Source organism: Mesoplodon densirostris, chromosome 16 (assembly GCF_025265405.1).
Source record: "Mesoplodon densirostris isolate mMesDen1 chromosome 16, mMesDen1 primary haplotype, whole genome shotgun sequence".
Lineage (NCBI taxonomy): Eukaryota > Metazoa > Chordata > Mammalia > Artiodactyla > Ziphiidae > Mesoplodon > Mesoplodon densirostris.
Window position 1 is genome coordinate 38,998,155 of NC_082676.1, and position 15,433 is coordinate 39,013,587.

The 15,433-nt window shown below is 50.7% G+C and overlaps 1 protein-coding gene across 1 annotated transcript in view; it reads right to left on the minus strand.

Moving 5' to 3' along the window:
- Positions 1 to 6,148, minus strand: part of CASTOR2 (cytosolic arginine sensor for mTORC1 subunit 2) — a 59,348-nt gene extending 53,200 nt beyond the window's left edge. The window contains exon 1 of the mRNA XM_060120168.1: positions 5,944 to 6,148. Coding sequence (XP_059976151.1) covers positions 5,944 to 6,056 — 113 coding nt within the window. The 5' untranslated portion in view covers positions 6,057 to 6,148. The remainder of the gene's footprint in view (positions 1 to 5,943) is intronic.
- Between the last annotated feature and the right edge of the window lie 9,285 nt (positions 6,149 to 15,433).

Below are 15,433 nucleotides of genomic sequence, written 5' to 3' on the forward strand. Positions count from 1 at the left end.
TCTTCTTTCATCCCCAGCACCTCTACCTCCTGACATCTCCCTATTCCACCCAGACTCAGCTCACAGTGCCACCTCTTCTAGGAAGCCTTACTTGCTTGCAGCTGGGGGATGCTACAGCATTTTGGCTGCCCCTTTCAGAGCCGTAAATGCCTGGCGTCCTTGGTGAGGTACCTGGAGGGCAGTGACAGAATCTCCACGTCCTAAATCAGAGTGTGATTGTATGCGCATAAGAAGCCTTAGAAAAATCTCCTAACCCTGGGCTTTTCAAACTCTGCCTCCACAGACTGTCACTGACCAGCTTAAAGGGCATTTTCTCTCTCAGCTGATACTTACTGGAGTCGACAGTAGACCAGGCTCTATCTGAAGTGCTTGTCATGGTTTGTCTCTCTAAGTCCTCACAGCAATCTAGGCAGTGGACATGATCACTATACCTGTTTTAGAAACTGAGCACACAGAGATGTCAAGCATCTTGCCCAAGGTCACACCGCCAGGATGTAGGGGTGCTGGGATTCCACCCCAGGTGCCGGGTCCCAGGTCTTAACTCCCCTGCCAGCCTGTCTTTCCCTAATGCAATCAAACAGTGGCTTCAGCCCCATGCACTCAAGAAAACAGTGGACTCTGAATGGACTTTTTGCAACTTTGAGCTTTTCTCCTGTAAACGCCTCTACCCGAGACTTGCAGACTGCGGGTCTGGCCCAAGTGGGCAGTGTGGATTTCTGTGAGCACGTGCTTACTACATGTCACTTTGGTGCTTTTTCTTGCCAATCAAATGGACTTTCTGGATACAAGCATTTCACAAGCAAAAAAAGACGGTGCTGCAGCTTCCTGTCACCTGAACTTGCATTTCAGGATAATGATCTTGCCCCCACCCCTGCCCCCACTTCATTGCCATGGACTCTCAGTGACACCTCTGCTTAGTGGCCCCTGGGGAGTGGGTGTCCAAACCGGTGTGATTTTAGACCTGGCTGAGTGGTCTCAGGATAGGTTCTACGACCACACTTCCTGGGTTCAAATCTCAGCTCTGCCACTTCTGTGTGTCCTTGGGCACTCAAGGTCCTCAGTTTCCTCATCTGAAAAATGGGGACAATCCAGCTCCAACTTTAGAGGGTTGCTGTGAGGATTAAATGAACTAACAGATATATGGTGCTTGGAACAGTGCCTGGAATGTAGTAAATGCTTTATAAGTGTCAGCTATTATTGTTGTCATTGTTGTTTTTACCGTACACTTATTAATTATTCCCAGTTTTCCCTTCCGGGGTTGCGACAGTAAATTGGGGACCCTAGGGAGCCCCACCTCCCAGAGGCCACAAGCTTCCAGGCAGCCGGCCCCAGCTGCAGTGGTGGATCCTGATTAGTTCGTGATAGTCTCATTTCCTGTAACTGTGACTGGTGGAGGAATGCTCATGTGCCTAGTTCTGACCAATGAGATGAGAGTCTGTGTATGAGGGGGTGTGTTCCCAGAAAGGTTTTCTCATAGACCCTGGGAGGCAACAGCCCTTTTGCTTCCCTGAGTCCTCGCCACCCTGTCCTGTGACTGCCCATAATGCCTGGAGCTGCCCCAGCCATTCCACAGAGCCAAAGAGAAAGACCAGGCCCTTGATGACATCATCAAGCCTTTAAGTTACCAACCCTCAAACAGCCCGATTCATGACCTCATCGCGCAAAGTTCATACTTCTTATTGTCTGGGCCAGCTTATTTGCAGCCCAAAGGAGCCTGCTGATATTCCATGGTTGGTCACATTACATCTTTTTGAGATTAAGCCCATCATACCAGAGGAAGGATCTGAGCTCAGCTGTGCTCTCAGGGAAGACTTCCTGGAGGAGGTGAGGCTAAAATGGAATTTAAAAGAAGGAGCAGGTGAAAAAGGGGGGTAGGGCAAAGAGCAACATTCCAGGCAGAGAGACAAAGGCCTGAGGCTAGAGACACTATAGCGTGTGTGTATGCACGCAAATAATCTTTGTGGCTAGGAGCCATGTGAGCTGAGACTGGAATGATGGGGTGGGCTGTGGCGGGCCCTCAGCCAGGCTACAGAACCTCAGGCTATCACAGGGCGAAGCTCTGTGGTAGCCTGGATTTTGCTCAGCCAGGGTCTCCGCCTCCAACTTTGTGCCTCGAATAAGTGTACTCAGCCTGCCTTCTGCCCCCTATTCCAGCCACACTCAGATGCTACCCTGAGAGTTGGGGCAGGGGCACTGGGCCTTGTTTCTCCAGGTGTGATTCAGCCTGCCGAGCCTCTTCCAGCCCCCAAGGCACTCAGAAAAGACTCTGGCTGGAATCTGGGTCACTCTGCACGAGTCAGACATCCATCAGATAGGCAGTTACTAAGTGCCTACAAAGCAGTGTGCTAAGCACAGCAGAGAAAGGACCTGGTTCAAATCCCAATCCTGTTTCTTCCCAGCTGTGTGACCTTGAGCAGGCCACTTTACTTCTCCAAACCCAGTGTCTTCATCTCTTTGGAACAGATGGTAAAATCAGTGGTAGCTCTATTATCTCTGGTACTGGAAGCGGGGTGGTGAGAGAAGGAAAAGATAAAAAGATGCACAAAAAGCTTCCTGAAAGTAAGGTTTATAATCTAGGTGGTGGGAGAATAAGACAAGCAAATGATATACTGTTACGGAAAAAAGTTGAGAAGTGAGGAAAGGTTAAGGGGAGGAAGTAGTAAGTCTAGATGGGAAGTGATGACGGACACGCATTCCTGGCAGAAGATAAGGCCCACAAAAGCAGGGCGGAAGGGATGCAGAAAGATCTACAGGTTCCATCCCATGCTCCTAAAGCTTTAGAACAGTACGCTGCAAATACAAGGGGTGGACATAACTGTTGAATATGGGTGTCAATGAACCTGTAATAGCAAATCTCTGAGCCTGAGCCAGAAAGATGCTGATTCAAATCTGGGCTCTACCACTTACAGCATGACCTTGAATGAGTCACTTAACATTTGAGCCTCAGATTCCTTCATTGCAGACTCCTTCATTCCACCTAATTCACAGAGTTGTACCGTGGCATATGCAGGATACTGAACCAGGATCTGGCTAAATCCTATTTTAAAGCCCTAAGATACAGTGCCACCTCCTGCAGGAAGCCTCCCAGGCTCCCTCAGGCAGTCCCCCAGATCCTGCTGCTACCCCCTAGGTACTCCCTTCCCTGCTGTATTGTGATCACCTCTTCTTCCTTTCCCACCAGGTTCTGGGCTTCAAAGAGGAAGAGGCAGGGTATCTCAGCATCTCTTGAACCTAGCTGCACCCGCACACAGAGTGGGCATCTACTGATGCCACATCCCTCCCCAAGCCTCCACCCAGGTTGACATGAGAGGGAGGAAGTGACTAAGTCTGCTGGGGGTGGAGGCAAGAGGGGTTCAGGAAAGTTTTGGGTGATAGCACTAGATGTTGAGGGTTGAATAGGAATTTACTGCTGGGGGGTGGGAGGAGGAGGTTCCAGGGAGGGAGGGAGAGAGGGAGAGAGGGAGAGAACTAAAGCAGGGAGGTGTGAAGGGAAGTAAACTGTGGGTCACACAGTATTTGCCAGAGAGTGACTAAAGATGAGAATTCTGGCTTCAGATCCCAAAGGGTCTCAAATGCCATGCCGAGGATTCACCCCTACAGGGAGTGACTGAAAACTTGTAAACAAGGCACAGTGACAAAAATGACAGGGCTATGGGCCACCACTTGGGGGCAGGTACTGATGGAAAAATCAAAAAAAGGACCAAAAGTTCCACCTGGATGACTGATCATTGAAAATTGCTTAAATAATATATCCACACCCCACTACCCCTTATACTTGCAGAAAAGCCAATTTCCACACTCATTCCATGCTACACACACACAACAGCTCTGTGAAACCTAGGGGGCCAAGTGGTGCTGTCTTCATCATAGATGGGCAGTCAGAGCCGGAGAAGGGAAGGGACCTTGCCATGGTCACACAGGCAATGAGGGGGCTAGTCACAACCTGAAGCCAGTGTCCTGGCCCAGAGTGCTGGGGAGGCAGGCCTTTGGCCATTTGACAAATGTGCTCAGCACCTTCTAGGGCCAGACCCTGCACACATGGAGGTGACCTTTGACCTCTGAGTCATCTTGAGACTGGACTGGTCACCTGGGCCTCAGACCAGCTGCCTCTTGCAAGAGTGGGAGAAGCGGGACCCACTGAGGGGTGCGGTTTCTGTGGTCAGACAGGTCAGCAGGGGCTCACCCCCAGGACAGGTCTATCTATGAGTCCTCTAAACTGGACCCTGGGCTGGGGGCTGGAAGAGGGCCAATCCCTCCGTAAAGGGAAAGGGGCAGAGGGAGTGGCCCTTTGCTGCCTTTCTAAGAAGCCCCCCAATGCCCCCTCCTCCCAGCACCCAGGCCCCGCACAGCAGCAGCCTGAGTCATCATCCCGGTGGTTTGAATGGTAGCCGAGAAATCAGCCAGGGGGCTGCCTGGGGCTGACGGCCAAGGGTTGGAAAAACAAGGCCATTTTCTCTTAACTCCAGCCTTGGAATCTCCAGACAGGCTAGCGGGTGGGGAGCGCAGGGCAGGTAGATGCAGAATGGGTGGGTGTCAACAACCAGATGGGGCTGGGGTCGGGGGCAAGGAGGAGGGGGAGGTTCAGAATCGGAGCTGTTGGCTTTTGTTTTCAAATGACCTGTTTAATAATTACCTTTGCAATCAAAGGAGCCAGGGCCCAGAGAAGGTGAGGATTCCAACCCTCCATACCCCAGCAAGCAGCCAGAGAAGAAAGTAAACAAGATGCCACTGGCTCTCATTCCATCTCGCAAACAATGGCGGGACTGAGCTGCCCGCTCACACACACACGTCGAAGTGAGATTTCCAGGGAAGAACTTTAACAGGCAGATAAGAGGCTCGGACTGAATTATTTCCCCACATCCCGGGAGCTCCCCTGAACTCAGCACCCAAGGGGGGGTAGCCTAGGGGCCCTGCATTTTAGCATTAACCTTGACCTGTAATTTATTCATTCATTTTGCAGAGAAGGAGAATTACCTCTGCCTCAACGCCCGGAAAACCCAGCCAGCAATAACTTCATCCCTTTCAACAGTCACAATGGTGGACAAACAAGGGATTTAAGTTACAGCGGCTAGCTTGCACTCACACTCCACTGGGCTAGGGCTCCTTAAAAAAACACCACCCTAATCCAAGCACCCACCGGGGCTCACAAAAGTCAGACCCTGACCGGCAGTGGGAAAAATCCAACTTGGTTTTTTTTTTTTTTTTTTCAACCTCCCAAGGCCTTCAACTATTTTTCCTCCTGCAGCATCCAAGCCCAGCCTCAAGGCAGAGCCATAAACACGCCTGCTCCTCCCCCTTCCACGGTTCGGCAACCGCCCCCCCCCCCCGCCGCCCCCCCCCAACCTTCCCGGACCCAGAGGAGAAAGAACCACAGCGACCCTCACCCGCAGCCCCCTCCTCTGCCCTCCCCCAGCCGCCCGCGCCGGCCGCAATCCTCGTAGGCACCTTGAGATAAACACCCACTAATGATTTTATGATTTTCTGCTCTGGGTAGCCGCGCTCAGCAGAATCCCTTCCCCCGCCCAGGCGACGGGGGCCGGCCCAACGGAGGGATTGGGGGATGGGGGGGCGTTAGTTTGTTTTTTACACTGCCGCGTCTCCACACCTGTTTTTCATTCATTCATTCGTTCGTTCATTCATTCATTAGCGGATTCGTCACAGCTGTCTCCCCGGCCCTCTGGATCTCAGGGAGAGGATGGGAGGGGGCTAGGGTGGGGGAGACAGCGGCAGGGATGCATCTTGTAGGGAGGGTCGGGGGGGAAGGACCCCGTTGGAGGGCATTTTGGGTGGCTTTGTCAAACACAAGACGAGCGATGCGGCGGGGGCGGGGCGGGGGCGCTCCCCGGGGCTCGAAGTTGTTTTCCGAGCCGCGGCGGCGAGGAGAGCCGCCCGGGTGCGCCTCTTTGTCTCTCCCCGGCCGGCGCCGCGTCCCCGCGAGCTCACCTGGTCTTGGAGGACAAGAAGGCAAGTTTGATCAGGCCGTAGGTGAAGAGCGGGATACTCTCCTTGGCGACGCTGGCAACTTGCAGCCGGTGCTCCAGTATGTGGAGTTCCATCGTCCGCCCGCGCTCCGCGGCAGCTCATCCGCGGGGGGCGAGCCGCGGCCCCCGCCCCCTGCACGCCCAGCCGGCACCAAGCGCCGCGGGCAGCCGGCCCGGTGACCGGGAGCTCGGCGCCGGGCGGGCCGGGGCGGACAAAGGGGAGGCCCGCCAAGCCGCGAGGGGCCGCGGGCGGCGGGCGAGGGCGGCAGCGCTGGCGGAGCAGCAGCGCGCGGCGCCCGGCGCGGAGAGCAGCTGGTGTTCGCTGTAACAAACAACTTGCCACTCAAACGCCGGCCCGCTGGGCATGCGCGGCCGCCGCAGGGCGTGCCGGGACTTGTAGTCGCGCGGCCCGGGCGCCGGCGGCCGCTGATGTCAGGGGCTGGGCGGCCGCCCTAGGGGCCCGCCCGAAGCGCTGGGGGAAAATGCTGGAGCGCGGGCCCCCACGGGCCCACGGGGAGTCGAAGGGCAGAAACGGGGGCCTTTCGAGCCAGCCTGAGCCTGAATGCAAGCTCTGTCCCTCAGAGCTCGGGACTAGGCGCTTTTGGGCGCAAAGCGAGTCGCCCACAGAACTCGCGCGCTGGAGGTGACCTGAGTCTGGGAGGGGAGAGATTTGGAGAAACCGGTAATTACAGTGCAGAGAAGCAAAACAGAGAGGGGTGCGGGGGACAGAGATGGGGCCTTGGGGGGTTTCCTGGAGGAGAGGACATCCAGGCTGGGTTCTGAGGGATGAACGGGACCTCGCTGAGGAGGGGGAGGGGGCGCGCGGGGTTGGAGGCCAGCAGTCTTCCAGGCAGAAGGAACAGCGTGTCCAAAGGCACAGAAGCGTGAAAGCCCCCACGGTGCTGTGTTTGGCTTTGTTGGAGCGGAAAATGTGAGGGAGGAGAGTCAAGAGATAAGGCAGGCGCAGTAACCAGGAGTCCGGTCGAGAGGGTCATGTGTGCAGAGTTAATGAGGTGGCCGTTTATCCGGCGGGAGAAAGGGTGATGGGGACTGCAAATTAGGGAAAAGTCCGAAATACACCCGAAGGGCTTCCCACCCCGGGGCCGGTGTGCCCGTGACTACGTCCCGCAACGGCTCCCCCTTAATGGCTGACTGGAATTTTGGAATTTTCTAGGTTAAAGTTACTGGTGCTCTGCTCGTTGGCAGAGTAATTTGGGGACGTGATGGGTCAGGTTTACCTGCTGGGCCCGTCTGGGAACTCTCTTGGAGGAAGATTCTGGTCATGCCCTCTCACATTCCTCTCTCAGCCCACCTCTGTGAGGTAGGGACACATCAGGCTACCTCATTTCCACAAAGGGGCTTGAAGCCCGCAATCTGGTGGCTCTTAAAGCGTGTTGACCCCCTTCCCGGTTTACTTTCACTAAAGAATTTATCACCATCTAATAAAGAATATTCTTTTTTGTTTTGCTTGTCTGTCTCCCTCTTCTAGCATCTCAGCTCCATGAAGGCAGTGGTTTTTGTCTGTTCTCTGCTGTATTCCCAGTGCCTGAAATGTGGTTGGCAGGTGAGAGACATGCATTCAGTATTCATGGAATGCATAAATGCGTACGTCTTTTCCTCTAGCATCTAGAGGCCTAGAAGGCCCCAAAAGAAGTGCATTCAGGGGCCAGGCAAGTGTGAAGATGTGTGAAGCAGTTGGGTATCAGACAGGTGGAAATGGTACAGAAGGGAGGCCAACCTGAAGGCATAAAATTTATTAAAACCCCCAAAACAAAAAACCAACAGGTGAAACCAAATAAACAAGGCTAAAGGCAGGATTTGGTCAGTTTTCTGACTTCTGCTTTCAATGGCCTAAGTCTAGTTTTTAATCTGCAAGCCATGACCCATGAGTGGGTGGTGAAATCAATTTAGCAGGGCATGACTAGCATTAAAAAATAAATTATATTGAATAGAAAATGACACAGAGCTTTGCACATAGTATGGGTAGGTTACTATCATCTTTTCTGCGTTCCAGGAAACTTTCGTTTTGGCCACACATGAACGTGTGGGCACGCAGGCATGTGTGTGCGTCTCTGTGTGTGCATGCACTGGATCTTTATGCAAAGGTATTTCTTTTTGTGCATCTTGGTCAAAAACATTTGAAAACATTGGGCTTTCTAGTTAATCAAGCCAGACTATTGTAAAGTTTGCAAATTTAGACCATGTTGGTTGGATTTATAGAATTGCTTTCACTGAGCTATATTTGGTGCTTAAGATTTCTGTGACACTGACACCTGAAATGAATGTTGGGATGTTGAGGAAACTGACCTCTAGGTTGCCAAATGCAGAGGATGGTTTCAGGCTGGGGCTAGGGTGAGACATTCACTCTCAAGGTTATGCAAGTACTGGCGTGGCATGTTCTCATGGAATTCACTCCTCTCTTGATTCCTTAGCATTGTACTCTTCTGGTCCTATCCTGGTTCTTCTGGTTTTCCCTCTTTGGTTTCTCCTCCACCCAACCCTAAAATGAGCAGAGGCCCACCTGGTGTTCCTTCCTGTGGTGTATTTTTACAGCAATGGCTGCCAGTGAATCACGCCTCCTGGGAAGCCATCCTACACTGACTTTGGGTTTGGCCATGTGAATTTCTTTGGCCAGTGAAGTCTTACCTTGGTAGCACATGTACTTGGTAAGTCCTGTGCATTGAGACTTGCCCACTTGGATGCTCCTCTGAGGCCACTGTGCTGTAAAGAAGCCCAAGTGAAAGTTAACATGGAAAGAGAGGCCCAAGTGTTCCAGCTGTTCCAGCTGAGCCCTGTCCCCTGCCGACAGCTGGCATCAACCAGACATGTGAGTCTTGGACCTTCTAGCTCACTGTCCAGATGAATGCAGCCCCATGAATGAGCCAGGTGAAACCAGAAGAGGAACTACCCAACCACCCTATAGAAGAATATTAAATACAGCTGACCCTTGAACAACATGGGTTTAAACCCCTCGGGTCCACTTATACACTGTTTTTTTTTGATAGTGGATAATGCAGTGCTGCAAGATCCATGATTGGTTGCATCTGTGGTTGTGGAGCGGTGGATATGGAGCCATGTATATGGAGGGCCATCTATTAATTATAAGCAGATTTTCAACTGCAAGGAGGGTCATCATTTCTAATCCCCTCCTTGCTCAAGGGTCAACTGTAGTTGTTTTTAGCCACTAAGATTTGGAATGGTTTGTTATGCAGAAATACCTAGCTGATACATTCCCTCAACCCTCATCTTCTCTCACTCTGTGGGTGGACTCAGTCTCTGGCTTCTAATATTTTGAGGGCCCGCAAATTGACAGTTCTAGCTCAGAACATGTTCCGGAGGCCCTGATTCACATATCTAACTTCCTAGTCGTTGGTTACATCCACCTAAATGTTCATCAGGCTTGACCAGCCCAACCTGTTCACACCTTACCTCATTATCTAACCCACCCCAGCCCTTTTCCTCTTCCTCCTGTAGTCTCTGTCTTGGTTGATAACATCATCGCCAGTCCCTAAAGTTACTAGCCTGATACGGCATGTTGTGATTTCCAAGATGGTTGCAACAAGATTTTTTATTCTGCATGCTCTCCTGGCCACATGACATTGATCATCAACCCATTAGGAGGTGGGTCAATGTTCCCGCCTCTTGAGTCTGAGCAGGCCTGTGACCCCAGAGGAAACAACACCTGTGACTTCTGAAACTCGATCATAGCTGCTGATCCCGTTTCCATCTGGTCCTCTTGGGGCACTCACTCTCTGAACGCCTCTGTCATGCTGTGAGAAAGCATGGGCCACATGGACAGATCACAAGTGGAACTTTGTTTTGGTTTGTTAGGGCTGCGTAACAAAGTAACACAGACTGGGGAATTAAACAACAGAAACTTATGCTCTCACAATTCCGGGGGCTAGAAGTTCAAGATCCAGGTGTTGGCAGGGTTGGTTCCTTCTGAAACCCCTCTCCTTGGCTTGTAGATGGCCACCTTCTCCCTGTGTCCTCACGTGGTCTTCCCTCTGTGTGTGTATCTGTGTCCTAATCTCCTCCTCTTATGAGGACACCAGTAATAATGATTAGAGCCCACCCTAATGACCTCATTTTAACTTAATTACCTCTTTAAAGACCCTATTGCCAAATACAATCATATTCTGAGGTAGTGGGGGTTAGGACTTCAACATATGAATTTGGAGGAGTGGTGGGCACAGTCTGGCCCATAGCAGTATTCCAGCCAGCAGCCCCAGCTGAGGTTTCAGTTGACAGCCAGCATCACCACCAGACCTGGGAAGAAGGCTTCACATGACACAAATGAGAGACCCTGAGCAAGAACCAACCCAGCTGAGCCCAATCAGCCTCTCATGAGAGATAATAATAAAATAATTATTGTTGTTCTAAACCACTGCATTTAAATAGCAATAGATTATTGGTATATTCTAGAATCAACCTGGTTGGTGGTGGTGACGAGGGGGTGGGGGACAGGGGAGAGCTGACCAGGGAATTATCCAGGTCAGGATAATTGATACCTCTTGCTTCCCCGCTCCCCCATCTAATCCGTCACCAAGTCTTAATGATTTTGTTTACTGCACACCTCTGTAATCCAGCCTGTCTCTTCACCTTGACCATCATGTTCCCATGTCCTAGATGGTTACAGTGGCCTCCTAATGTCCATTCCATCCTCCTCGTGTTGCCAAGGTAGCTGTTCTATGCTGTGGCCCTACCACCTGTAACTCTTTCAGCAACCATGGCTCTCTTAAGAAAACCAAGCTCAGATCCTCCATAGATGGTCTTAATGTGAAGGGAAGGAGGCTTCCTTGCTCCTAGACCCACCCTCTCCAATATGGTAGTCATTGGCCAAACATGGCTATTGAGCATTTGAAATGGAGCTAATGCCATGAGAAGCAGAAACTTAAATTTTACTTCATTTTAATTAATTTAAAATTAAAAACTGATACTCAATTCAGTTATTGGAAAACATTCAAGTATGTTTGGAAAGAACTGCCAACTGTCCTGGTTTTCCTGGGACTGAGCTTTCAGGATGTGGAACTGTGAGTTTTAAAACCAGGACTTGGGTAAGCAGGGATGAGTTGGTGACACTACTTTGAAACAACTTGGTTATGGAAATCTATGAAATCCAAATACAGATCAAGTGTTGTGGATGAGAATTAAGCATCTGAATGGAGATGTGCCATAAATGTTAACTATATTCTGGCTTTCAAAGACTTGGTATGAAAAAAAAATGTCAAATATCTCATTAAAAATTTCATATATTGATTACATGTTAAAATGATAGTATTTTGGATATTGGGTTAAATAGAATATATTACTAAAATTAATTCCATCTGTTTCTTCTTTACTTTTTTTTTTTTTTTTTTTTTTTTTCCTCTTCTTTCTTCTCGGTATGCGGGCCTCTCACTGCTGCGGCCTCCCCCGCTGCGGAGCCCAGGCTCCGGACGCGCAGGCTCCGGACGCGCAGGCTCAGCGGCCATGGCCCACGGGCCCAGCCGCTCCGCGGCATATGGGATCCTCCCAGACCGGGGCACGAACCCGTATCCCCTGCACTGGCAGGCGGACTCTCAACCACTTGCGCCACCAGGGAGGCCCTCTTCTTTACTTTTTAAAATTTAAAGTCACGTATAGCTTGCATTATATTTTTATTAGGCAGCCCTGCTCTAGAGCAGTGGTTCTTAAACTGTGGCTGGTGTCAGAATCACAGGGGCACTTGGTAAAGATGCTGAGGCCCAGGCCCTGTCCTGCTTTGAGGAGCCTGGGTCTCTGTTCTTCATCAGCTCTCCAGACCTCAATCACCCTGCTGTGGTGGGGTAGTGTGTGGGAATGTAGATGCCAGCAGCCCCTTTCTTCTTAAGTCTGGGGTCTCTGGACCTAAGAAAACAATGCCCAAGAACCGGCAGGACTTCTCTATCTGCCTGGCTAAGGCCTAGCGTGGGTTTTACCAGCATGGGCTGCTCAGATGGCGTAGGAATGGAAAAAGAAGAGAGGGAGGAGATGGCCAGGAGAACTAAGGGGCATCTTTTTCTGGGGCTCTGATTCTTTCTGGATCCTTCCCTAGTCCCTAGGTGAGCTGACCTCAAACATCTTTCCCTGGGTTTGACAAACAACACTGAGGGCCGTGGGGCGTCACTGAAAGTTCTGAGCAGGGGAGGAGCCCGATGAAATGGACGCCCCGTTGGCCTATTCTGAGGGAGCCTCAACCACCTCCCTTTCTCACACTTTTCCACAGGACTGCAGGAAGAAGCGATTTCTCAGATTCTTTGCTAGAAATGGCCCCTCCCACACGCTCACCTGCACTCCCACAGGAAAGGATTACTGGTCCTCAAAGTGCAGTGGGCTGAATTACTGTAAACTGTCACAGCTTAATCCCCATCAGCCATCATCCTGGTCTCGGGCAGAGGCTCTTCCTTCCTTGGTGCTCCCAGGCCTGCCCAGCCTTGCCAGGAGCCCCCAGAGACCAGGTCCCGGCTCTCTGCTGCAAATCCACACTTAGACACCAGGCATCACTCAGCCCCACCAAGGGAGAGAGTGTGTGGTATGGGAAACCAATCAGCCAACCAACCAACCAACCTACCAACCAACCAACCAACCAACCAACCAACCAACCTACCTACCAACCAACCAACCAACCAACCAACCAACCAACACTGCATCCTAGAGAACCAGGCCTAGTCTGAATTTGGCCTCTATCCCATTCAGTGCTGTGCAAATTACATCTTTCTCTGCTTTGGTTTCCTCATCTGAAAAATGGGCATAATGGTGCCTCTCTCATAGGGCATTCATGTGTGGGGATTAAATGAAAGAACCCCTTTGGGAAAGCCTCCAGCACTGCTCCTGGCACTCAGTAGATGCTCAGTAAATATTTGTTGAATGAATTAATGAATCAATGCGTGGATGGGCAGCTCTTTGGCAGTCTGGCCTCAAGGGCAGGCCCCCTCCGTGGTTTCTTTTTTTATTTTATTTTTTTGTATTTTATTTATTTTATTTTATTTTTTTTTGATTTTTTTAAATTAGTTTCTGCTTTATAACAAAGTGAATCAGTCATACATATACATCTGTTCCCACATCCCTTCCCTCATGCATCTCCCTCCCTCCCACCCTCCCCATCCCACCCCTCCAGGCGGTCACAAAGCACCGAGCTGATCTCCCTGTGCTCTGCGGCTGCTTCCCACTATCTATCTACCTTACGTTTGGTAGTGTATATATGTCCATGCCTGTCTTTCGCTTTGTCACAGCTTACCCTTCCCCCTCCCCATATCCTCAAGTCCATTCTCAAGTAGGTCTGTGTCTTTATTCCCGTTTTACCCCTAGGTTCTTCATGACATTTTTTTTTTAAATTCCATATATATGTGTTAGCATACGGTTCAAAAAGAGTCATGTACCAAAATGTTCATTGCAGCTCTATTCACAATAGCCCGGAGCTGGAAACAACCTAAGTGACCATCATCGGATGAATGGATAAAGAAGATGTGGCACATATATACAATGGAATATTACTCAGCCATAAAAAGAAACGAAATTGAGCTATTTGTAATGAGGTGGATAGACCTAGAGTCTGTCATACAGAGTGAAGTAAGTCAGAAAGAGAAAGACAAATACCCTCCGTGGTTTCTATTCTACTCCTTCCCGGCTTGTGGCTCCCTGCAGTGAAGGAAGAAAATAAGGAAATGGGTGTGTCTAGGGCTTCTCCTTGGTGCCTGCCTGTGCCTCATTGCATCTGATTCCCTGGAGAGGTAGGGATTCATATGCTCATTTTACACATGGGGAGACTGAAGCTGGGGGAAGGTCAGGAGGAGAGGACCTGAGGACACAGCTTTTCTTGGGTCTCCCAAGGGCCTGCACCAGGGCTGAGAACACAGTGCTACTAAAGGAAGGCCCACGGGTTGAGTCAATGAGTGAACGTCAGGCACCGTGATGACACTGGGAGCCCCATCCCCTTTCTTGTGACATCCTTGGGCAGGGCTAGGGCAGGACAAGAGGCACCAGAGTCTGTCTTCTCTCCCTCTGTCTTGGATTATTTCCTTTCATACCTTCCTCCTGCCTCCTCCCCTTCTACTCCTTAGCCTGTGCCCTTTCAGCAGCATTTTCTCCTTTCTTTCCCTTTCTTCCTTCCTTTCTTTCTTTCTTCCTTTCCTTCTTTCTTCCTTCCTTCCTTCCTTTCTTTCTTTCCTTCTTTCTTTCTTCCTTCCTTCCTTCCTTTCATTCTTTCTTTCTTCCTTTCTTCCCTTCTTCCTTTCTCCTTTCCTTTCCCTTCCCTTTCTTTTTCTTCCTTCTTTCATTCTTCCTTACTCTCTGCTTCCCTCCTTCTCCCCCGACCCCCGACATTTTGTTATAATCTGTGACTGAGGACCAGGCTGCATAGCCTCTAAGAACCAAAAGGTTGACATGCTGGAATATAGAGGCTGAGGGGCCTCCACACCCCTACCATTCACACCCCAGTACCTCAGTTTCCTCATCTGTAAATTGGTTTGTTTTAAGGACTTGGGGTGGTATGTGTAGGTGCTGAGTACAGGCCTGACTGATGGGAAGAGCCTGATGGGTGTGAAGTGTTGCTGATGTTATTTCACCTGTGCCTAAGGCAGGCCTCACTGCAGCTCTTAAATGTCGTGGGAACTGATTCTGGAGAGCATCAAGGTCTGAGATTCTGAAGGTATGATTTGGGGTAAATTGTGCATCAATTTCGTGATCACTTAAATGCAAGTGTCTGGTTGGCTGCTTCCCAGGAAAGTGGCGAGCCATTGGTCATTAAGTTGTTGGGAATATGACAGCTGAGTCCTGTGGAACTAACACACAGCCTAGTTTGGATTGTAAGCTCAGGGAGGGCAGGGCTGGGATGATGTGTGGCCTTCCCCGGGGTGGTGTTCATTCAAGGCTTGTGGAGTGACTCAGGATGCACACGTGGTGACTAGCAAGTAGGGGTGGCCTGAGGGTCCCGAGTGACCCCAGATCCAAAGTAGCCCCAGAGTTCCTTCTTGGCAGGTCACAGGAGAGAGAGCTGTACCCAGGACATCTTTTTGCACATTGCAAAGGTGATTTGCTCTCTTGGGAAGGAATCTGGTCTCTTTAATATCCTTTGTGAAGATGCAGAAACATCTGCAGTGGAGACTGCTGGGATTGCTCATGAGATATTAGCCACATCTCGGTGAAAAGAGCAGTTTATCAGAGGACGTTCCTTCCAGTGACAGAGAACCTTTCAGAACTTGACTGCACTTAATGTGCCAGCCTTTCCAAAGTATTTTATTCCACCCTCAAATGAGATAATGAAGCCCTTTAATTTACTGTTCAACTCCCAGACAGAGTGAGCTGGTCAGGCCCGAGGAGGCAGACGGCTGGACCCAGGCTCGGGAGGCCCAGTGCACCTGGTGTGTTATCATGGCCTTCTCAGCCTGGAGCTGCCCATCTCCTGCTGGGAGGTGGCATGGAGCCCCAGGCAGCCCGGGGTAAATCCCAGTCTT